The sequence below is a fragment of the Haliotis asinina genome, chromosome 2 (assembly GCF_037392515.1).
Source record: "Haliotis asinina isolate JCU_RB_2024 chromosome 2, JCU_Hal_asi_v2, whole genome shotgun sequence".
Lineage (NCBI taxonomy): Eukaryota > Metazoa > Mollusca > Gastropoda > Lepetellida > Haliotidae > Haliotis > Haliotis asinina.
The window spans coordinates 26,427,091-26,451,080 of NC_090281.1; the positions used below are offsets into that span (position 1 = coordinate 26,427,091).

At 39.5% G+C, this 23,990-nt stretch overlaps 1 protein-coding gene across 2 annotated transcripts in view; it reads right to left on the reverse strand.

Moving 5' to 3' along the window:
* Positions 1-21,851, reverse strand: part of LOC137273480 (hemicentin-1-like) — a 112,370-nt gene extending 90,519 nt beyond the window's left edge. For both annotated transcript variants that reach the window (XM_067806188.1, XM_067806187.1), the window contains exons 1-2: positions 21,005-21,851; positions 9,393-9,622 (exon numbers count right to left, since the gene is read on the reverse strand). In XM_067806188.1, coding sequence (XP_067662289.1) covers positions 9,393-9,622; positions 21,005-21,257 — 483 coding nt within the window. In that variant the 5' untranslated portion in view covers positions 21,258-21,851. The remainder of the gene's footprint in view (positions 1-9,392; positions 9,623-21,004) is intronic.
* Between the last annotated feature and the right edge of the window lie 2,139 nt (positions 21,852-23,990).

A 23,990-nucleotide genomic window follows, 5' to 3' on the forward strand; every position in this document is an offset into this window, starting at 1 on the left:
AGCTAATCATGAATACAACCTTTTTCTTTTATACATAAGACACTGTGGTGCAATAAGTAGCCTTCTGAAAAGGCTGCTCTCCAGTTAACATTATATCAGACAGATGAAGGTGATCAAACAGGCAGGGAATATTCCATGAATGTGTTGCTAACTGTTGTACATTGTACACATTCTAGTACCAAGCAGCATTCAGCCTAGGTATGTACTACATTTACCTACACAGCAGGTGGATATAAGCTTTATAACCCATGCCCCTAGTTCCTGGTATAACCCAAGGCATCACTGTATCACTGGTAATCACTGCATGAGTTATGCACCCATATCTCCCAGTGGCAAAAGGGATGGTGGCAATAACCGATGCAGTAATGAAATGCATGCTCAGCTTGTACCAATTATTTCGACCGCCTTTGGTAATAAAATTATTTCTGGAAACATTATGAAGATACATAAGTTGCATATTGCTGGGATTCTGAACTTTCATGAGCCTGACATTAAGCCATGTTTTATTCATTTGGTCTATGAATCTGTCAACAACATTCACAAATGTGGAACATAATTCCATCAGGTTCGTTCAGTGTAGTTAGTTATACAGAAGGGTAATTCATGCACTGAGATAGTATTCATAATACATTTTCACCTATTTCTAACAAGGCCACTGACAAATCATATTTCTTGTTTTACAGATCAGCCTGCCAAATGTTTTCAAGAAAAAAAGAATAAATTCACGTTCCCCATCCAAATATAAAATCCTAATGACTTTATTTGCCAAGCGTGTAAACTTACAAAAAAAAATTTGTGACTCATGTACTTTGTATATATGTAATATACTTTGATCAGTTAGAAGGAATATCACTTTGATTAGGGATTTTATTTTTATTTTTTTTCCCTCCTGCCATTAGATTTTCTGAGAACAAAAATCTGTAAAACAGAAAATATTATTAGTCTTGTCTAAACTGAAAAATATCCAAAACTCACTAATGCCTGTACTTTTGAAAACAAAAACTGCTCATCACCTGTTTATCATCTTATCTATCAGGAAGCCTTTTGAACATTGGTGAGTTTATGAAAATACTAAGTGTGCTCACTGAAAAGAATTTTCATATTGAGATACGAAAGCATATACTGCAAAATGAAAGCATATACTGTGATATATATTGCAATATATATCACTTTCAATCGAGTTACTGCTTGATTTATAAAGCAAAAAACACATTCACAATGTTTGATTAAATTTAATAAAAACTTTTAATCATGACAAAATAATCAATGTGAACTTTTCCAAACCCATACAGCTGTCTTTGCCCTGGTATTTGGCACCATAATATTGTCATTGGGGTTTCAGCATTTTACAACAAACAATGGCTTCCTCTGTGTTACAAAGTTTACTGAATGCATGTCAAAATACTGGTTTTGATCACTGTATCGTGATACATATCGTCTTCATGTCTGAACTGGAAAACCGGTCATATTGCGCAGCCCTTGAATATACTGATGACCAACACTCCAACTTGTCAATAACTGTACCTGTACAACAACAGTCAGTACTTCATGTCATGAGAAACAACCAATGACAGAGGTTCATGATGACACACTAAGAACCAAGTCACTGAGTCTGACACACTGATTCAAAGAGGTTGCTTTTTAGACACCAAAGTTGTCAAATTCAGTCATGGTTTGAAGTAGAGAAAGAATTTGAAGCATGAGCGAGCGAGCGAGTTTAGTTTTACGTCACACTTAGCAATATTACAGCTATATGGCGACGGTCTGTAAATAATCGAGTCTGGACCAGACAATCCAGTGATCAACAACATGAGCATCGATCTGCGCAATTGGGAACCGATGACATGTGTCAACCGAGTCAGCTAGTCTGACCACCCGATCCCATTAGACAAGCATAGTCACCTTTTATGGCAAGCATGGGTTGCTGAAGGCATATTCTACCCCGGGACCTTTATGGGTTTTGAAGCATGATACACTGTAATAGCTAAATCAACTTGCACAGAACAATGTATGTTGACACTGAATGTTCAACTCTCTAATTCCTTAATAAGCAATTTCAGTGTATATTACTCAATACCCATGTCCCTATCAAGTGTTCGATTAATTTATATAAATTATAAGATAATAATAAAAATAATAATAATAAAATTATAAAAACACACAAAAGATATTTTGCATGCCTGTTTTTCAAGCATAGATTCTAATCTATCTAATTTTAAAAAGTACCTTCAAACATCATCAGAAAAAATCCCATGAAATTTTGAAATGATTCAGGATTGTAATGAAAATTTCATGCACATAAGATCTGGACTACATATTCATGATTTTATTTCTGCATGCTACCCTATTGCGAACTGATACATATTCTAGCATTAAGAAAAACCTACTTTTAAACACAGACATTGATAAATATCTTCTCTTCAAATGTTTATCTCAACAGGCATTACGTTTCTGAGAAGTTGTCGAAAAAAGAAAAGCTATGATTCACACCAACTGCCACCAAAGAAGTTTCCACAGAGTGCAGCTTGAAGTGTTATATCCTGACCAGGGAATGGGTGGGTGGGTGCGTGGGTGAGTGAGTGAGTGAGTGAGTGAGTGAGTGAGTGAGTGAGTGAGTGAGTGAGTGAGTGAGTGAGTGAGTGAGTGAGTGAGTGAGTGAGTGAGTGAGTGAGTGAGTGAGTGAGTGAGTGAGTGAGTGAGTGAGTGAGTGAGTGAGTGAGTGAGTGAGTGAGTGAGTGAGTGAGTGAGTGAGTGAGTGAGTGAGTGAGTGAGTGAGTGAGTGAGTGAGTGAGTGAGTGAGTGAGTGAGTGAGTGAGTGAGTGAGTGAGTGAGTATCGGTTTATGCTTCTTTTAGCAATAGTCCAGCAATATCATGGGATTCCCAAGTTGCAATAATCATGTGGGATTTTGAAACTGGGTCTTTGATGTGATGAACAAATGCTTTAACCATAAGGCTACCCTACCGCCCCTATCCTGACCAGAACATGCAGTGATTGTATACAGAGCTCTACACAGTAAACAGAGTTTTGAGGAGGTAAGAACAGTGTATTATCTAGTGCTGTGACTGTTATGTGGTGGAAATAAGGCTGTAACATTTGTTATGCATCTAGTGATGTAGACTGACATACAGTCCAATAAATAAAGCTAACTTGATTATAAATAAACAAAAGCAACATATATTCACAAACAAAACAAAGCCAGTTAGAGGCTAAAACATGGCTGAGACAATATAGACTTGCCAAATCATTCTAGACTAAAAGCGTAATCTTAAGACTGACTTTGGATACTACTGATGAGTTTGGAACTATCTAAACGAGCATATCTTTTTTTTGTGTGCAAATATCAGAATACTTTACTTATTGTGCTAACTGCCCAATGGAATCTCTTTCAGCAAAAAATCAAGAATGAATTTTATGCAACCAGCAGTTGTCACTAAGGTAGCATAATCCCCGCTGCAAATTTTGTCAAATTAAACTTGAAATTGTATTGGAAGTGAAGGTCATAGTTTAAGATGAAGACATTTTATAATTAACAGGTATGGCACATTGAAAATATATGCAAATCTGGTTATTCTTGGATAGACACTGAATAAAAAAACCCACTGTCTTTCACATTGGCAACTGCCTACCTTGGATACAATGAAGCAGAAAAGGCTTCATCTTTAAAATAGAAAGAACGAATGGGATCATTTAACTGTGAAAGTATACATCCATTATCCCAAAGCGAGCGGAATTCGATGTTCTGGTGATTTCAACGGTTGTATTGCCAGTGCTATATCGAGGAAATACGTGCGTGATCGGAGTGTGCAAACAGTTTCATCGGTAGGGCGGATGCCCAGTTCCTGTCGTGAGACGTTTTATTGACAATTGAAATCAAGAAATTAAGTTATGTAAAGAGCAAATAAACAACAATATTATTTACCCTCGATCGTTAATACCACTTCAGATGCAAAATCAATTGCCTGCATAACAAAAAATAGCGAGCAAGATTCAACAAGGTCAGTCAGTCGTCTGCTAGTGACAGGTTATGTATGAAACAGGAAGCCATGTGATCAAAACACTCTCTCGCAGTGCTGAGGAAAAAGTATGGTTCACCGTCGAAAACACATACAAAAATACCCGGATGTGAAAAGTGACTGCAGTTTCGCCGAAACGACGTCATAAACGCTATTTTTTGTTGGAAACACATCATACTTTTTGTGAAATAGATGCATATACCTTCATCACTCAAGGTTAGCAAAATCAAATCTTAAAATTATATTAAAGATACAAATTACGTTTTTGTATTATACCGTCGAAAACCACTAACACTGGGATATATTAATAAAATAAGTCCCTGAGTGCAAATGTTTACATCTTACGGCCTCATTACATTTCCAACAAGCACATACATGATTCCTTCCACACTTCTGATCAGTGTAAACAGCAACACAGCATGTAGTTTTTGAGTTATCTGTGGTGTAAATGAGAGAGTGTTTATGCTGCATCGAAACATATGCTCATTATATCACTATCAGCTGAAACTTGAATGAATGCCCAGTGTGATGCCGTACATCCATGCTTGTTTTCTGCTTTAGTGGAGTGGGTGAGTTTAGTTTTATGCCTCACTCAGTAATATTCCAGCTATAAGGCAGAAATCTGTAAACAGCCTGGACCAGACAATCTAGTGATCAAAGTGTGCACTTAGGCTACGATAACATGTGTCAACAAGTCAATAAGCCTGACGCGATCCTGTTTGGCGCCTTCTACAACAAGCATGTGTTACTGAAGATCAATTCTAACCCTGATCGTCACTTGTCTACTTTGGTTGAAGCAACACCAATTGTGGCTCTGTAAAACCAAGGATCAAAATCAGAGTCTTAGATTCAAACCACAATCTGAGATTGTGGCATAGCAAAGAGAAGCAAAGAATCGCCTGTTCTCAGACAAGGCCTCCTTCCAGCAGGAAGTGATATCTACACTGTGACTGAAATGGACCCGTGAAGGTCCCGGGGTAGAATAGGCCTTCAGCAACCCATGCTTGCCATAAAAGGCGACTATGCTTGTCGTAAGAGGCGACTAACGGGATCAGGTGGTCAGACTCGCTGACTTGGTTGACACATGTCATCGGTTCCCAATTGCGCAGATCGATGCTCATGTTGTTGATCACTGGATTGTCTGGTCCAGACTCAATTATTTACAGACCGCCGCCATATAGCTGTAATATTGCTGAGTGCGGCGTAAAACTAAACTCACTCACTCACTCACTGTGACTGAAATGCGTTTTGAACACTCAATAAAAACTAAAACAGCAGTTTCTCAATTCTGACAAAAAGACTAGCTGGGAAAATAAACAACAGATCACAGTAACTGTTTCAGGGTATGAAAGAAAGAACATGCACCCAACCTAAGTTGTAAACGCAAACAAAGGGAGACGATTACCCCCAGTAAAAAACAGAAAATATTTCTTGAGTTATTCAGCAAAGTCAACTCCTAAAGCGAATACCTCCTGTTGTGAAAATGGAACCACCAGCTACAAACGATACTGTTAATCACAACAAAACTTTCACACTACTAGTTACACAACTAACTACAAGATTAATCAATTGGAACGCCAGCAAGCCACGGAAGCTGTTCTGCCAGATCATGGTTGTCTGACACTGAGAGACAGGCAGTTTGAGTTCTCATGTTCTTGTGCTGGTGTTCGACCTCACAAACACCAACCTGTTAATTACATATAGCGGAACAGCCATTTATTTCAATGCAAGAAAAATAGCTTTGCCAATTGTTGGCTTTTTCAGATGATTTTCTTCAGATAAGGCAGGGCTTATCTTAAAATGGACAAAAAAAACCACATGTTTACTTTAAACTTGCATCTGTGCTTGACTGGAATCTCTGGGAAAGATAACAAGTCAGCAACAGGTTTGTTGGGTAATGTTGGGTATTGCAAAAAAAATGGTCCAGTGTCAAGTCTGCAAAGAAAATCCAAACTTCTTGTCCATTGTGTGATGCTTGCTGAACTCATCGTTATGACCCAACACACTATCCACTGTCCCAATCAGCCTGAGTACACACTGGCCACAGTAATGAATAGAGAAGAATCTCTTGTCTCCATATTTGAAATTAGTTGTTGAGTCGGGAAACATCAGTGTGGGTTTTGGTTCCCATTGGTGTACAAAACAATAGGTTGCTCTTGGGCATAATTATTGTGCAAGTGCAAAGCCATCTCAGGGGGGTTTGGGGCATTTTTTCTCTCTTTCAAATATGCTCCTTAAACTGCGCATGCACCCATCCCTGAAGAAGCATGTGCCAAACAGATAAACAAACTGTAAACTTGTTCTCAATATCAGCCAATTACATAAATTTTGGCAATTAAATTTAATAAGATCTTAAAATATATGAACAGATCAAAGCTAATATGGGCCAGTTTAAATGTAACTTAAGTGTTCATTGTGTTTTGTATATTGGCAGCAATCAACTGCTTGATCACACTGATAAACTTTGACAATGCTAATTTCACATAATGATAAAATTTGATGGCAATCAATTGCTGTATGAACCCAGTTATGTGAGTTTTATGCTGCTTTAGTACTATTCCAGCACTAACATGGTTGGTCACACCAGAAAAGGGATTCACACTTGTGCCCATGTGGGAAATCGAACCTGGGTCTTCAGCGTGCCAAGCAAATGCTCTTACCACTAGGCTACCCCACAGCCCTTGTAAACTCTATAAGTGGTTATGAATAAAAACAACATCACAAAGAATAGATAACAAGTGGTTTCTAACACTGTCAAATCATAAGCACCACCATCAAGACCCTCCTGTACTTGACAGTCACCTTGGTAACCATGATCCAGCACTGAATAGAGTGCTTGAAACATTCTCCCATGTTTCACAGTTCCGTTACTGTCATCAGGGTACAAAAATTCTGCCGTGTTTCTGTGCTCTGTTACTGTCTGAGTACAAGCAATCTCATGTTCCACATCTAGAACAACACTGACAACATGCATGCCATTCCTCCACATCGCTCAAAGCATACATACACATACACCATAAATCCTTGACTCGGTGCTTGCAATTTCATTATCATGGGAGGCCCTATAGGCAGTGACTCTAAGTTTGTGAAATTTTTTTCAGTTTTGTTTCAAATAACTTTTAAGTGAACAGATTCCAAGCACAATCTTGGAATAACACAAAGCTGATACGTTCTGTGCCCTAAAGACAGTGGTGACAGTGCATGTGCAAGTGACGTTTGTAAAAGGAATGCATGATCTCTTGCAGTTTTATAACAGCAGGTGAATTTGCTTCACCTATGTGGAGAAACAAAACCAGGCCTTCAGCATGAGAGATTGCTCTAACCACTTGTCTACCCCAAACCCAACTGGTTAAAAGAAAAAAAAATAACCCTTGAACACTGAAGTGATTATATCTATAAAACAGGGCAATGATGGAACAGTTGAAAATGCACTCTCCTTTATCACCGATATCATATCCTTATTTAATGTTTCTTGAGGTTTGTTGACTGTGCTGGCACTAGTTCAAAGCCTACATTAATGCACAATATTCAGCATGTGTCACAAAGAAGCAATGAGCAAATATTAGGTTGCAAAGAACAATGCGATGTCAACATCAACATCATTGCAAGATGGTGCTATAACACCAGTGGAAAGAGTGTGTGATTGAGTGTGTGAGTGAGTGAGTGAGTGAGGGAGGGAGTTAGTTATATGCTACTTTTTGCAATATTCTGGGGTTCAATTATTTGTCTTAAAGCCACCTGCCACAGGGCCAATGACTTTAAGAAAGTAACATGTGACATGTAACATGTCTGTGACATGATCATGATGAAATCATGAAACAATAAATGATTATTATCACTGCCAAATTTAATACCTTCATTTTGTGCAGATATGAAATGAAAGTTTATTTGTAGTTTGAAACCGTAAGCGAAAATTATCTACAAATAAGTAATATACCATTATTTGATTGCCTGAAATGAAAACTGACTTGTCCCGGGCATCAGGCTATGGGATTTTTTAACCCATGATATTCCAGCAATATCATGGTGATGGACACCAGAAATGGGCTTCACACATTGTACACAAGTGGGGAATGAAAGCTTTGGTCTTCCATGTGACAAGCAAATGCTTTAACCACTAGGCTACCACACTGGTGGATGTGGAGTGTTAATGAATGTATGAGAGAGGCACACTTCAAGTATACCCTTTTCAGGGTTCACCACTGTTGCTGTTCCAAGAGATTGACGGGAATTTAATGGCAAAGTATTCAATGGGGACATGGGTGTTCGCACTCTTAGCCATTCATCACTCTGATAGGAGCATGTAACCCCCAACTATGAGCTCCAGAGTCACCTCAACTCGGGAACTGCTGAGTTGACAACCTCCATGTCATAGGAATTTACTCAAAGAATTGAGTTTGTTGCACTCAATTTCATTACCGCATTATTATTATTCTCTTTCCATACATATTTTTGTGCGGAACACCTCAGTGACTTGGGCAAAAGGACTGACATGATACTACAAACTTGGAAACATAGACGGACAGATTCTCAAATTGACCTGCTAAAACTGTAACATGTATATGAAGATATTTTGTTGGCAGGTAAGGTTTGGTCAGGTTTGACAAGTTTGAAATCTAAACAGCCCTCTGGTCTAGCTCAAATTTTTGGGGGGTGTTATACCCTGCTTAGCTTTGCGGCTAAAATGTAATGAATTAGAGAAGTCACAAACTGGGAGTGATAAAACATTCTGAATGAGCATAGGCGATGCCGCTCACCCATCCCCTTCTGCATAAAAAAAACTGCATCCACCCCTGACAATACACCTTAATACTGTTTGTGAACACCATGTTCACTTGTTTCTGAACAATACACCTTTTATAGTCTCATATTCTCCTGTTTTTGAACAATACAGCTTTATTCTTTCGGGTTATCCGGTTTCTGAACAATACACCTTTATAGTGTCACATGTTCCTGTTTCTGAACAATGTACCTGCACACTGTCATGTTCATTGACAGTAAAAAAGAAAGCATGGGATCTTGTTGGTTAACACTTAACCAATTAGAGGCTTTTTTCACAAAACATTCTGAACAATACACTATAACACTGTCAGTGAACAGGTCTTTGAATGTCATTTAGAAGTGAAAATACATAAGAATGAAGATTTTTCATGGATATCAACTTCTTTATGAGAGAACACAACGTTTCGGAGTTAATGCTTACTCCTTCACCACCTGATGAAGGAGTAAGCATTAACTCCGAAACGTTGTGTTCTCTCATAAAGAAGTTGATATCCATAAAAATCTTCATTCTTACTGTCAGTGAAGTAATTATTTCCCTGTATCTGTCACTGCACAATGCACACCCGTACTTAAAAACTATGACGCCAATGCCTACCTGACTCTGTTTTTGTTGTATGATCTCCAGCACCTGGTCTGTGAGGTAGTAATCCTTGGAGCGGGCATCGGTGAAGACGTAGATGAAGGAGTTTGGCAGAGACTTTTCCAGGGCCAGCTGGATGGCACCGATGCTCATCTCTGGACAGTCACCACCTCCCTGCACATACAGTGATCGCAACTCACGCTGGAATTCTTTAGGGTCAGAGGTCACCAGATAAGGACCAATATCTGAAAATATGAGGAGAAGGAGACAATTTAAAGAATAAATTTGGAAAATGTTTCAGTGTATGGAAAATTAGTATTGAGTGCCAAAATGGACACTTATTCAGTTATAACTAACATGTACTGAGTGTTTGCATGCAGGAGGTGAGGTTATCAGAAATGGGGTTTAAATTTGTATGTAAGAATATTCCACGGTATATGACGATGTGCATGTGTGTATATGTGTGGTTGCTTGTATTAGCCCAGGCTTAGGGTGGTTTTGTAGTGAGTGAGTGAGTGAGTTTAGTTTTACGCCGCACTCAGCAATATTACAGCTATATGGCGGCGGTCTGTAAATAATCGAGTCTGGACCAGACAATCCAGTGATCAACAACATGAGCATCAATCTGCGCAATTGGGAACCGATGACATGTGCCAACCAAGTCAGCGAGTCTGACCACCCGATCCCGTTAGTCGCCTCTTACGACAAGCTGAGTCGCCTTTTATGGCAAGCATGGGTTGCTGAAGGCCTATTCTACCCCGGGACCTTCACAGGGCGGTTTTGTAGTGCCAGCATGCTGAGATACCATATCCCGTTCAAGTACGAATACCCCACACAGACATAACATACTGACTCCCTGAGCCAACCAGTCCTTGTTGTACCAATTATAGTCAGTTTGCAGTGAAATGTACCGATGAATTTCACTTTATACAACAAGTAAATCAACCATAGTGAAATTAAGATTGCGAATCCTCATAATTTTACCTTGCCAACTGAACATGTAAACCTCAGAATTGTATTTAATGTAGGATATAAGCAGAACATTCTTACTTGGGCCAATCAAGTTTTTCTTCTTTTACCGAGTAAAACAATATCACAATTTATGTGAGTTTCAGTTCCTAAAAGAAATTTTTTAAAAGCAGACCTAAAATAAAACATTTTTTTTAAAAGCACAGATTTTTTTCAATTACAGTTTGTTTCAGATTTCAGCTTTGTGAAACCCTGTCTGTAAAACAAGGGGGCACACCCTACATTAAACATTGTTTGCAAATGTGAAATATGTGTTCCAAACCATTTCTGTCTGTTATTTATGCTTATTTATGTTTCTCAAGTAAATGAGGCCAATTTATGAACACATACTCCTAGCTAAAAGGAAATACCATTTAAATTATTTCATGTGAACAGGTTTTTTTGCTAAAACACATGCTCTCAAATTCATGCTATTTTCAGCATAACATGGTCAAGATCATGGATAACTTTTGTAGATTACATACGTTTAGTGAGTGAGTGAGTGAGTTTACTTTTACACCACATTGAACAATATTCCAGCTATATGTCAAAACTTTGTAAGTAATCAAGTCTGGGCCAGACAATCCAGCGATCAACTGAGACTGAATAGAAATATAAAGGATCATCAAGTACACGTTCCCAGATGTTATGTGAGATGTATTCAGAATTGAGACAAATCTTTCCATAATACTAAAGATAGTGTAGAATCTTTCATCCAAAGTTCTTAACTTTCAGCCTTCTGAATTAATTTCTGCATAAGGCATTGTAGAGAAAGGGGTGTCTACGGTGATTTCAAACAATTGGCATGTCATTAAGTAAGTGGACAAATGAACAAATATTTTGCACATTAATACCCAATGGGACAATGAACATCAATATCCATATCCAAAAATATAAGAATGAGTTCAACAATAGCATTAAATACTAGATATGACAATGAACATTAATATCCACAAATAACAGAATGAGTTAAACAACAACATCTCTTCATTGTGCTCTGCATGGAACAGATGACCTTGAAATAGATATTTGTTTCCAAGAACCAGATTTCATTTTAGTTCCAAGTTTATCGAGTGGCAATGTGTTCACAGCCATACACAACGGAAACAGATCATCTCAGCTACATCCAGTACTTTACGGTCATCTTCTGTAGGTGTTTACTCTTTGTTTACTTTAACACCATTTGTTTACTCCTGATGCAGTGAAGTGCTTCCAGATACAGGGCATCTGCTTTGAAGCTGCGTGATGATGTGCATGTGTTGACGCAGATGCACAATAAAAACTTTTCCACTTGGGTATATAGGAAAGAGTGGGCTTGGTCAGTTGGCAGCGATAGAAAGCTGGATTTGAGCTCTTCAAAAGCCCATTTGTTCCAGAGCCAAGTGAGTGAGTGAGTGAGTGAGTGAGTGAGTGGCTGAGTGAGTGATTTTTTGCAATTTAGCAATACTCCTGCAATATCATGACATGGAAGAACAAGAATGTGCTTCATACATTATACTCCATGCTGGAAATAAAGGACATGTGCCTCCTTAAATATTATCAGAGGATTTTACTCTGCTTTTATCAATATTCCTGTAATATCATGCTTGATATTGATATTCTTTTAACCAGAGGTGACCACACGACCCAAAATGTTAAAAGGAATATCACATCAACTTAATGACCCACCATTTTTTAATTCATTTTGCTGTAAAGGTTGTTTTCTGTAGCATGGATTCATTTATCCACATCATCACAATTTCTGTAGTCTCATGCAAAGTTCCTGAACCATATTATTGTGCTGGGGGAACATGTCTCCAACCATATAACATGGCTGAATTTTCTCTCAGGTGAAATTTTCCTCTCTATGTACACTTGGAATATTCAAGATAACTTAACTCTGAAATAATTGTAACCTTGCGGAAATTAAGTTTTGTAGAAATATCTAATTTAAACACATTCTGTGTTTTTACCAATCAAAAACATTAATAAACTGATACACTTTCAATTCAAAACAATTTTATACATAACAGAGGACAGTTCTGCTGGGTCAGTACATAATTTCAAACTGTAGTATTGGATATTTTGATAACAAAAATAGGGTGCATGTGTAGGCATAAGTACAAAGAAGTTATTCACCTAAGGTTTTAGTGTGCAATAACTGTAACGGGTGTTCGAAGTGTGATAAAGGATTTCCTCCACTGTGGCTTATTGAGGTGCTTCATTGTGTCTGTATCTTAGCTGAGACATGGGTAGACAATACAAAGACATGAAATGTCATATACTGGAGATGAGAGTGCCATATCTGCAATGCAAGTACCAATCTCTAATAGAAGCAACTCCCTTGTCCAACAGATTAGGAGGTATGGTTATCGTGATGCTCTTGAAATCACCTTCAACCCACAGATCATCTAATATCCGTCTTACTGTATTTCTTAATTTACTTAGATGACTCCAATGTTGCGTTTCCAAAAGGCTTTTCTAGTTTTCCTACAACCTAGCCATCCCTGCAATGGTAAAGCCCTAAATGAAGCAAGTCTAGATTTCCCCAGGCTAAATCTCTAGGGCTCCTTTTCAATTAAAATGGGTTAGTTTGTTACCATCAAAATTATAAATATTCAGAGACTAAGCATTAATCTGTCCCTTGAAAAGCTAATGCTGTAAAGTCAAGAAACTCATTCATTCTCTCACAACATCCCTACTTGACTTAAGCCTACGTAACAATCATCCGGACATGTCATGAGTTCTACTGACTTGAATGTTAAACAATTGTCACGATCCAAATTTGGGTCACTTTATCAGATTTGGAACTGGTTATGAAACTCCACACAATATCTGTGTCAAGATGAGAAGCCTGCATGGTAAAGACAGGAAGAGAAGCAGGAGATGCCAACACCCACTGATAAACCCTGGTGGCTTCCTGTGAACTACCAACAGTCTGTAACACTCTTATAGTCTTATCTTCCACTTATCTTCCAGCACTACTGACCTCTGAGTCACATGACACCATATACTCACACAGCCCATGTAATACTGAATTTATTATATAAACAAGATCTCAGTGGTTTGCTGTCCTGTTTTGTTTTGTTTTGTTGTGTGTAGAAAACAATAAATCTGCTGGCATTTCAATTTTCCAAATGACAAACAATCTCAACCCTGCTCCCTGAAAATTATGATCATTCATTTCAAGTTATTTCCATTCCAAGTCCGAACAGTGCTTGCTTCCAGCCACTGGCTGACTCAAACAGGGAAATATGAAATATATACACCAGTTGACTATTGAGTGGACTCGTAACATATCACACAGGTTGTATACTGAGCACCTGCCTCAACATCTAAGTGAGTAATAGTGCAAAAGTGCTTGAGTGTTCCAGCGCATGCAAGCGAGTGAGTGAGTGAGTGGACACCAAAAAGGGCTTTACATAAGAGCAACTGATCGAGGCAACTTCAACTGTCAACCTCCCTTATCTTAGGGCTAGCTTGAAGAGTCAGTCGATACCATATAAATGGAGATGTAATTATCAAAGCCATTTGCCACTAACATGGTTTAACATGATAAATGCAGTAGCTGAACAGCACGAGCAGATGCCTGACCATTATCTTAGTAGAAAGACACTATCAGTATGTTCACATACTGTGAACGTACAATACCAACATTCAGCACATCCCTGCATCGGAATGCAACTGTCCATGGTGATTTGTGATATCATAGACTACTTAGTATCCTTTTAACCGAGTAATGATCTTTCCAAGATGGCTTGAAACTGATGGTAAGTTCCTGCAAAGAATGACTGTCCAGATTCAAAAACATCTTAACACAGAAGATGGATAGACATCTTCACTCTGAAAACTGATTTATTAAACCTTTCGAGCTTGGGACACTTATTAAAGTCAGGACCAACTTCTGACAACCCTTTGATTTGTCACACAATTCTTAACAAACAAATGCCCCAGAAAATGGCAAAATGTTCTGTAAAGAAAAATCTCTAAAGCGGCATGACAGCAGTCGGTAAATAATCAAATCTGGACCACACAATCCAGTGACTCCATCACAATCAATATTCTTTGCATTTATTATGTGATGACATGTGCAAGTAACCAAATTACCTAACCTGACCACAAGAACCACTGACTCGTACAACCAGCAATTGTTGTTAGAACCAAATCCAAAACAGAATCCACTTGGGGTTCAATCAGTAAATGAGTGAGTGAGTTAGTTTTACTCAGCTTTAAGCAATATCTTCATGGTGGGAACTCCAGAAATGGACTCCACATATTGTGCCCAGGCCTTCTGCGTGATGAGCGAATGCTCTAACCACTATATAGCTAGACACTGCCCTTTAGCACATAAAAAGTTCAAACATTTTGAGCAACATAATATTTTCCTTGTATAATGCATCCTAAATTTCCTGGTTGAAACACGGTTGGAATATGGCGAAGAGCAGTCCACTCACTCACTCCAGAAAAAGTTTCGCATCATGCTCAACAAAATTCCCAAGATGGAGGGAGGGTCAGACTTGGGACACTGAACATGAACTTGTGTCTTCGGCATGATGAGCGAACACTCTAAGCATTCGGCAATCCCATCATACCATGTGATCCTTACCTGGAATATCAAAACCATTTCTTATCTGGTTTAATCGTTACTATCAAAATTATACGTGTTCAGAGATTAAAAGTCTCTTTCAAACAAGCATCAGTGGAAGACTATTCCTGACCTAGATCTTCACGGGCCCCATTACGATGTTGGGACACAAACTTCAGTTACTTATACTGTTTCATGAAGTTTGTACCTGAACCAAATTATTTTCCTTTAAGCCTAGAGGTTGCTGCAAAGATGAAGCCCTAAATGAAGCAAGTCTAGATTTCCCCAGGTTCAAGCTGAATCTCTGGTGTCCCTTTCAATTTAATTGTGTTTATTAATCAAATTTTTGTCAATGAAATTACATAAATTTGGGGAGTAGGTTTTAATCTATTTTTCATGAAACAATGTGCAATGTGTCATCAAACATGAAATATCTGAAAGGCATTTTGAAGTGATACACAAAAAGAGGGGGAAACGTTTATGTATGCTAACTTCTGTTATGTAAGCTCTCTACTTCTGAACTTTTGAGAAGTAAGATTGACTCTGTTGTTGTGTTCTTCATGATGGTGGCTGTAGGTGATTGACCCATCTCCCAATTCATCAGGAAACACTAGATTCAGCTCACCATGTCTTAATGTAAACAAGAACTCTTACATTACACGATTGATTCATAGATTAACAACCTTGGGATACATTTGTCTGTACACAGTATTAGTGCACTGTTTGAAATTATGTGTGTTGATTGCTCCTGTTCTAGCCTCATTTCAAACAAGATCTCTTTACTGAATGTAATATCCATGTTGGTATTCTGGATCAATAATCATGGCATTTTTGTTATGATGGGGATCATGTCTGTAGATATAGTGATGCTTATATTGAAATTAATAACTCTGTCACAAAAAAAAAAGAACAGCGTAGATAACTGACCCATAAAGAACAGGGTTTGAAGTGGTCCCCAGCACCCGTGTGACCAATACATGTATTATTGGGTGGCCAATCAAATGAGTGCATCTGGGGTATTAGACAATGTAACTCATTAACTGTTCACCCACTCAGCTGCCAAAGTAATGATATTAACGACTTCAATCATTAATTTTCCACACTAGACTTCATCTTTCACAACCAGAAGGTTCCCTTTCCCTTCCATTTCTGTGTGTCAGTAGATCCCCCGACTGGGAGACTGGCCATCCCTCAGCTACCAGAGATCAACAACTGTAGTACAGCAACAAATATGATCTGACTAAAATGCTGGTTACTTAACATTGTCAGTTACTTGCAAACCAAACTGTCAGCTATTTTTGGTCTAGTGGTTTTACGTATTCACTTGTTATTCAAAGCTGTTTCTGGAGATATTCCATGGAAAACGTAAATTAAATACATATCGTCGCACTGAACATAGCGATGATGTTGACTGGTGTCTAATACTACACTTGATAAACATATAATTTTCCAAATTAAAAACTAAGTCTTAACCAGGGAATTAAGTGAATGATTCATGATCATCTATCCGCTGAACAGCAATATGATGACATCCTATTTAACAGGTCACAAGTCTGATAATCCAGTCCATTCAGCTGACTCTAGTGTTGGGTACAGGCTAAAATCTCATGACTGATGATTGGTTCATCACAACTGATCAATCATCAAAAATTATTGGTTAGCGTCATTAAGCTGGTAATCATCAGCTAAGGGCCCAGACAGCGAATGTGACTTCTCCCAGGAAATGCTGCCTAGTTGAACCCACCAAGAACTTTCTTCTTATTACTATAGTATAACTAGATCTGAAACTATAAATATGTTCAATTGAGCAACATGCATTAAAATAAATTGGGTCTGATCCTGTTCTCCAAACTACTTTCAAACAAGGTAACATCTTTTTGTTGAATCCGTCCACTCTGCAATGCTGACAAACCACCGAGAAAACCACAAAAAACACAAACTGGTGTATGAGCTATCAAATTGACAATTTCTGCAGTAACATGAGCCTTCTGTTTCAACTCTTAAATCAGTTTCAAAGCTTTCAAGGCCTCTTTGATAATCTATTTTTAGCTTCTGGACAGCTGTTGGAATTGGAATGAGCTTATTTCTGTGTCACGATGTGAAGTAGACCGGAAAATCTCATTCCAAGCTTTGCAGCCACTTCCTGATTACATGTCTGAGAGGGAGCTGGTTGACAATGTTGAAGTGTTGTCTGAATATCTTTGTATGTGAATTGTGGAGGGAAAACCCAATGCAATGCCCGGGCCATGTCATTTTTCACTTCTATGACACTCATAACCACTGATAATTCTGCCAAACTAACCTTCTGATATATGCCATACATAGAGAATTTCACCAGTGTCTTTTGATATCAAATATAACACCATGAGTTCAAAAAGTTACAAATATTTGAGGCTTGCTGAGGGTACTTTTACTTCTAATAAAGAGTTGATATATTTGATATCAGAAGACACAACAGTGAGATTGTAATTATCATCAATAATCACTCTTTATTTGTTTTCAACAAAAAATGTACATCTCTGAACACAGCTGAAGCTGCTAATTTAGACTTGCATTGTAACAATGTCATACCATTGTGATGTCATCAAGTTTATGACATCATAATAATGTCATGGCATTGTACAACATCTACTGTCAAAATGATATCTCAAAGGAATAGGTCTCCATGCCATGGTGCTGTGCAGAATAGGTAACCAGTATCCCAAATGTTTCTCTGAGCCACCACAGCAATGGGCAGAATAGGTCCCCAGTACTAAAAGTTTCTAGCTGTCATGGTATAGGGCAGAGTAGGTTCCCAGGACAAAAAGCTTCTAGCTGTCATGGTATTGGGCAGAATAGGTCCCTAGTACAAAATGTTTCTAGCTACCATGGTAGGTATGGGCAGAATAGGTCATCAGTACAAAATGTTTCTAGCTGTCATGGTACTGGGCAGAATAGGTCCCCAGCACAAAAAGTTTCTAGCTGTCATGGTATTGGGCAGAATAGGTCCCCAGGACAAAAAGTTTCTAGTTGTCATGGTACTGGGCAGAATAGGTCCCCAGCACAAAAAGTTTCTAGTTGTCATGGTATTGGGCAGAATAGGTCCCCAGGACAAAAAGTTTCTAGCTGTCATGGTACTGGGTAGAATAGGTCCCCAGCACAAAAAGTTTCTAGTTGTCATGGTACTGGGTAGAATAGGTCCCCAGCGCAAAAAGTTTCTAGTTGTCATGGTACTGGGTAGAATAGGTCCCCAGCGCAAAAAGTTTCTAGTTGTCATGGTACTGGGTAGAATAGGTCCCCAGCACAAAATGTTTCTAGTTGTCATGGTACTGGGTAGAATAGGTCCCCAGCACAAAAAGTTTCTAGTTGTCATGGTACTGGGCAGAATAGGTCCCCAGCACAAAAAGTTTCTAGTTGTCATGGTACTGGGTAGAATAGGTCCCCAGCGCAAAAAGTTTCTAGTTGTCATGGTACTGGGTAGAATAGGTCCCCAGCGCAAAATGTTTCTAGCTGTCATGGTACTGGGTAGAATAGGTCCCCAGCGCAAAATGTTTCTAGCTGTCATGGTATTGGGCAGAATAGGTCCCCAGCACAAAAAGTTTCTAGTTGTCATGGTACTGGGTAGAATAGGTCCCCAGCGCAAAATGTTTCTAGCTGTCATGGTACTGGGTAGAATAGGTCCCCAGCGCAAAATGTTTCTAGCTGTCATGGTATTGGGCAGAATAGGTCCCCAGCGCAAAAAGTTTCTAGTTGTCATGGTACTGGGTAGAATAGGTCCCCAGCGCAAAATGTTTCTAGCTGTCATGGTACTGGGTAGAATAGGTCCCCAGCGCAAAATGTTTCTAGCTGTCATGGTATTGGGCAGAATAGGTCCCCAGCACAAAAAGTTTCTAGTTGTCATGGTACTGGGTAGAATAGGTCCCCAGCACAAAAAGTTTCTAGCTGTCATGGTACTGGGTAGAATAGGTCCCCAGCGCAAAATGTTTCTAGCTGTCATGGTATTGGGCAGAATAGGTCCCCAGCACAAAAAGTTTCTAGTTGTCATGGTACTGGGTAGAATAGGTCCCCAGCGCAAAATGTTTCTAGCTGTCATGGTACTGGGTAGAATAGGTCCCCAGCGCAAAATGTTTCTAGCTGTCATGGTATTGGGCAGAATAGGTCCCCAGCGCAAAAAGTTTCTAGTTGTCATGGTATTGGGCAGAATAGGTCCCCAGCACAAAAAGTTTCTAGCTGTCATGGTATTGGGCAGAATAGGTCCCCAGCACAAAAAGTTTCTAGTTGTCATGGTATTGGGCAGAATAGGTCCCCAGCACAAAAAGTTTCTAGCTGTCATGGTATTGGGCAGAATAGGTCCCCAGCACAAAAAGTTTCTAGTTGTCATGGTACTGGGCAGAATAGGTCCCCAGCACAAAAAGTTTCTAGCTGTCATGGTACTGGGCAGAATAGGTCCCCAGGACAAAAAGTTTCTAGTTGTCATGGTACTGGGTAGAATAGGTCCCCAGCGCAAAAAGTTTCTAGTTGTCATGGTACTGGGCAGAATAGGTCCCCAGCACAAAAAGTTTCTAGTTGTCATGGTACTGGGTAGAATAGGTCCCCAGCGCAAAATGTTTCTAGCTGTCATGGTATTGGGCAGAATAGGTCCCCAGGACAAAAAGTTTCTAGTTGTCATGGTACTGGGCAGAATAGGTCCCCAGCACAAAAAGTTTCTAGTTGTCATGGTACTGGGCAGAATAGGTCCCCAGGACAAAAAGTTTCTAGTTGTCATGGTATTGGGCAGAATAGGTCCCCAGGACAAAAAGTTTCTAGCTGTCATGGTATTGGGCAGAATAGGTCCCCAGCACAAAAAGTTTCTAGTTGTCATGGTATTGGGCAGAATAGGTCCCCAGCACAAAAAGTTTCTAGCTGTCATGGTATTGGGCAGAATAGGTCCCCAGCACAAAAAGTTTCTAGTTGTCATGGTATTGGGCAGAATAGGTCCCCAGCGCAAAATGTTTCTAGCTGTCATGGTATTGGGCAGAATAGGTCCCCAGCACAAAAAGTTTCTAGTTGTCATGGTATTGGGCAGAATAGGTCCCCAGCACAAAAAGTTTCTAGCTGTCATGGTATTGGGCAGAATAGGTCCCCAGCACAAAAAGTTTCTAGCTGTCATGGTATTGGGCAGAATAGGTCCCCAGCACAAAAAGTTTCTAGTTGTCATGGTATTGGGCAGAATAGGTCCCCAGCACAAAAAGTTTCTAGCTGTCATGGTATTGGGCAGAATAGGTCCCCAGCACAAAAAGTTTCTAGTTGTCATGGTACTGGGTAGAATAGGTCCCCAGCGCAAAATGTTTCTAGCTGTCATGGTATTGGGCAGAATAGGTCCCCAGCGCAAAAAGTTTCTAGTTGTCATGGTATTGGGCAGAATAGGTCCCCAGCGCAAAAAGTTTCTAGTTGTCATGGTATTGGGCAGAATAGGTCCCCAGCACAAAAAGTTTCTAGCTGTCATGGTATTGGGCAGAATAGGTCCCCAGGACAAAAAGTTTCTAGTTGTCATGGTACTGGGTAGAATAGGTCCCCAGCACAAAAAGTTTCTAGTTGTCATGGTACTGGGTAGAATAGGTCCCCAGCGCAAAATGTTTCTTTCCACCATGGTACTGGACAAAATTGATCCCCAGTACAAAATGTTTCTAGCCAGCATGGGGCCAGGCAGAATAGGTCCCCAGTACAAAAAGTTTCTAGCTGAAATGATGCTGGACAGAATAGGTCCCAGTACCCCAAATCTGACTCTCTAAAGGTAAGAGTTACCTACCTGAATCAGATGTCTCTGCCTGAATGTATAAACTGATACCAGGGTATTGGTCTTATTGTCAACCATAAATTGTTCCTTGAGGTTGCGAGTTTTAATTTTACTCAACTTTCAGCAATTTTCCAGCAATATCATGGCAGTGGACATAAAAACATGGGCTTCAGACGTCATGTTGAGAATTGAGCCCGAGCCTTCGGCATCATTCCCTGAGTGATTGACGCTAAAAAACATATATGTCGCTGCTGTGACATCAACATTCACTTCTCTGGTTGAACATCACATTGAACTCACCTGGATCATGGAATGGTACAAGAACGTAGTTATACAGAGGTTTTTCTTTGCGGGCCAGAGCTGTCGCCAGGATCGTAGCAGCACCTTCTGTGACTTGTACCAAGTCATCGTACATCGATCCTGTTATGTCAAACACAAATGCCAATGATGCTGCTCCAAGAGGAATGTCATCCTGTGATGCCACAAATACACACGTACACGCCACAAAACTGACGACCACCACCTGCATCCACTGCTGTGTCAAACACCTCATCTTGTCATGTAAGTCCACAACTATCCTGAGAATATCCCCAAAAACTCAAAGGGAAATATTCTTGGTTTTATCCTCCTAAAATATCTACCTGTTAATTGCAAACTACAGGTAGCTCTAACTCAATTACACAATGCGTTTGTACTCCTCTGCCTGGCAATGGCACGATCAGCTGATCTCAAGCATGCTTCCGCTTTGATTTATCACAAACATGTGCTCACGGTTTTCTCAGAAACTCAAACTTGGTTGTCAAGAACAGAACTTTATCTTAGATCTTGCTACCATCTTGACATCAAAGGACTTCACTAAATCTTCATTACATGTATCTAGAATCACATTCACATTTCTTGATGACTCTTTTCCAAAGAACACCCACTTTTGTGGTCAAAACTGAATTTTCCTGAGTATGTTCTATAATGTGCACAGGGGAACAATGCTTGAAGAGATCTCAAGTAGTGACTTAGAGGACAGTAGGCATACTCCACAGTATCTCCTAGCCGTCTGCTCTGTGCCTCTGCTACTTGCAGTCTGTTTGTGAGTGAAGTGACATGGATACAATTACGCTCCCCTTCTTTCAACAAGCCTCTTTTCCTGCAGTGCCACTGATTAGAATCTTGGCCAGTTCCACGCAACTGCAGGGGGGCACAGCCAGTCATGGGCTTCATCTCAAAGTTGTAAACAGGTCTTTATATGGCTTTCAAATGATTATGTCACCCCTGAAAGTAGACTGGTCTATTGGTTGGAGGAAGGGTTGTTGCTCTCTTGATGCTGAACAGCTCAGATTCCACACTTGGCTTGTTGCTAATTTGTTTCAAAAACAGCACCACAAATATTAAATAGGGTTACAAGTTTTTTCCTACTTTCACTGGAAGTAGTAAACACTGCTGTACTGTCAACCTGTTAACAGAACCATGTACAAGTGTGTGGTCTGTATGGACAGAAATCTTCAACTAGCTGATGAGAAATTATCTACAAATGTCGGAGCAAGAGCTTAAGGTGTCAGAATGTTTTTAAGGCACTGAGAAGTGTCTGCAGTGTCAGCTTCATGGAACTACTAACAAAGTCTGACAAAGTAGTCCAAACCTCTCACAAAGTGTTAGTGAATCCATTTAAGTTCCATAAATACTTTCAATTATAAACTAAGTCATCTCTCAAGTCTGGACATATCTGTCATGGATTGTACTATCTATTGTCTCAAGTGAATTCAGTAGGGAAGCTTCAAGCTAAACAGTGAAATTGATGTCTGTCAGCATGAGAGTCAAACTAATGAGCTTCTACTTACTGTGAGTAACAACCTTATGGTCAAAAGTTCGCCTTCAAAGGGCACATTTCCAGCATGCTATCATAGTGCCACATCTGTCATTCCATGGTTAGAAATAACACAGCTCCTCAGCATGAGGATTAGACTAATGCTAAGTCTCTGAATATATAATTTTGACTGCAACAAATAAACCCATTTAAATTGTAAAGGAGGCCAACTGAGACCGATTCAGGACATGGGGAAAGCTAGACTTGCTTCATTTAGGACTTTAGCATTGCAGGGAGGACTTGGCAGTAGGGAAAATAATATGGTTCAGGGACTGTGAGACTACATGAGGACTGTCATTTGTCTGTGCTAAGGTATGGGAGCTTAACAAGAAATGTCTCAGTATTGTGACTGTCAGTCTATACTGAAGTATATGAGCTGCTTCCAGGGATGAGAAATAAAAAAGAAATTCCGCAAATCTGCGGAATTCTGTGTATTTGATGGCACTGGTGTTGTTCATGATACATATTAAATAGTTTCAATTAACATGACTCCAAAGAGGCCTTGCCCATTTTCCACTTTTTTTCACTCATAGCTACACTCATACCTGTACTACCATTATACTTTTGCGTCTTGTCATTAGTCTATGCTAATGTACAGGAACTTTACCTTAGCTTCATGCCTGTCATTAGTCTGTAGTGAATAATAAGTTACCATTGCCTGAAAACATCTGCAAAATGTCCAAATAACTGTCACTGCAGCTCTATATATTCTAAAGTATGGCAGCTATTGAGGACCAAGTGCTACTATCACAAGTCACTTTCAAAGTGAGTGAGTGAGTGTAGTTTTACACCACACTCAGCAATATTCCAGCTACATGGCAGCGGTCTGTAAATAATTGAGTCTGGACCAGACAATACTGTGATCAACAACATGAGCATCGATCTGCGCAATTGGGAACCGATGACATGTGTCAACCAAGTCAGCGAGTGACCACCCGATCCCGTTAGTCGCCTCTTACGACAAGCATAGTCGCCTATTCTACCCCGGGGCCTTCACGGGTCCACTTTCAAAGTACTGTACGCGGGTAGCACTATGACCCCTTTGAATCAGTTTCAAAGTAGGGGGCCTAATAACACTTGTTAGAGAGGTACAAACACGATATGATACTGACTATTAATACTTGCCCATTGAAGATACTGCAGTGAAATATTTTTATGGCAATATTACACTAGTGTGTAATACTGCTTGACGTATGACGTCAAAATGGTTCAAAGTTGTGATGTCACAATGCTAATGTTGCTGTCGCAGTTTTACTAGACCTTGCTTGACTCGCGGAAAAGTGCGACTCCTCACACGGTAGGCAATTTTGCCGCAGTTTCTGTCAATTTATGTTGGCGAGTAATAAAGGGAACACTAAACTTGCTTCCATGAAATACCATTTTTATTAAACTCGCTAAAGATTTAGTATCAAACTCACTTTCATTTGT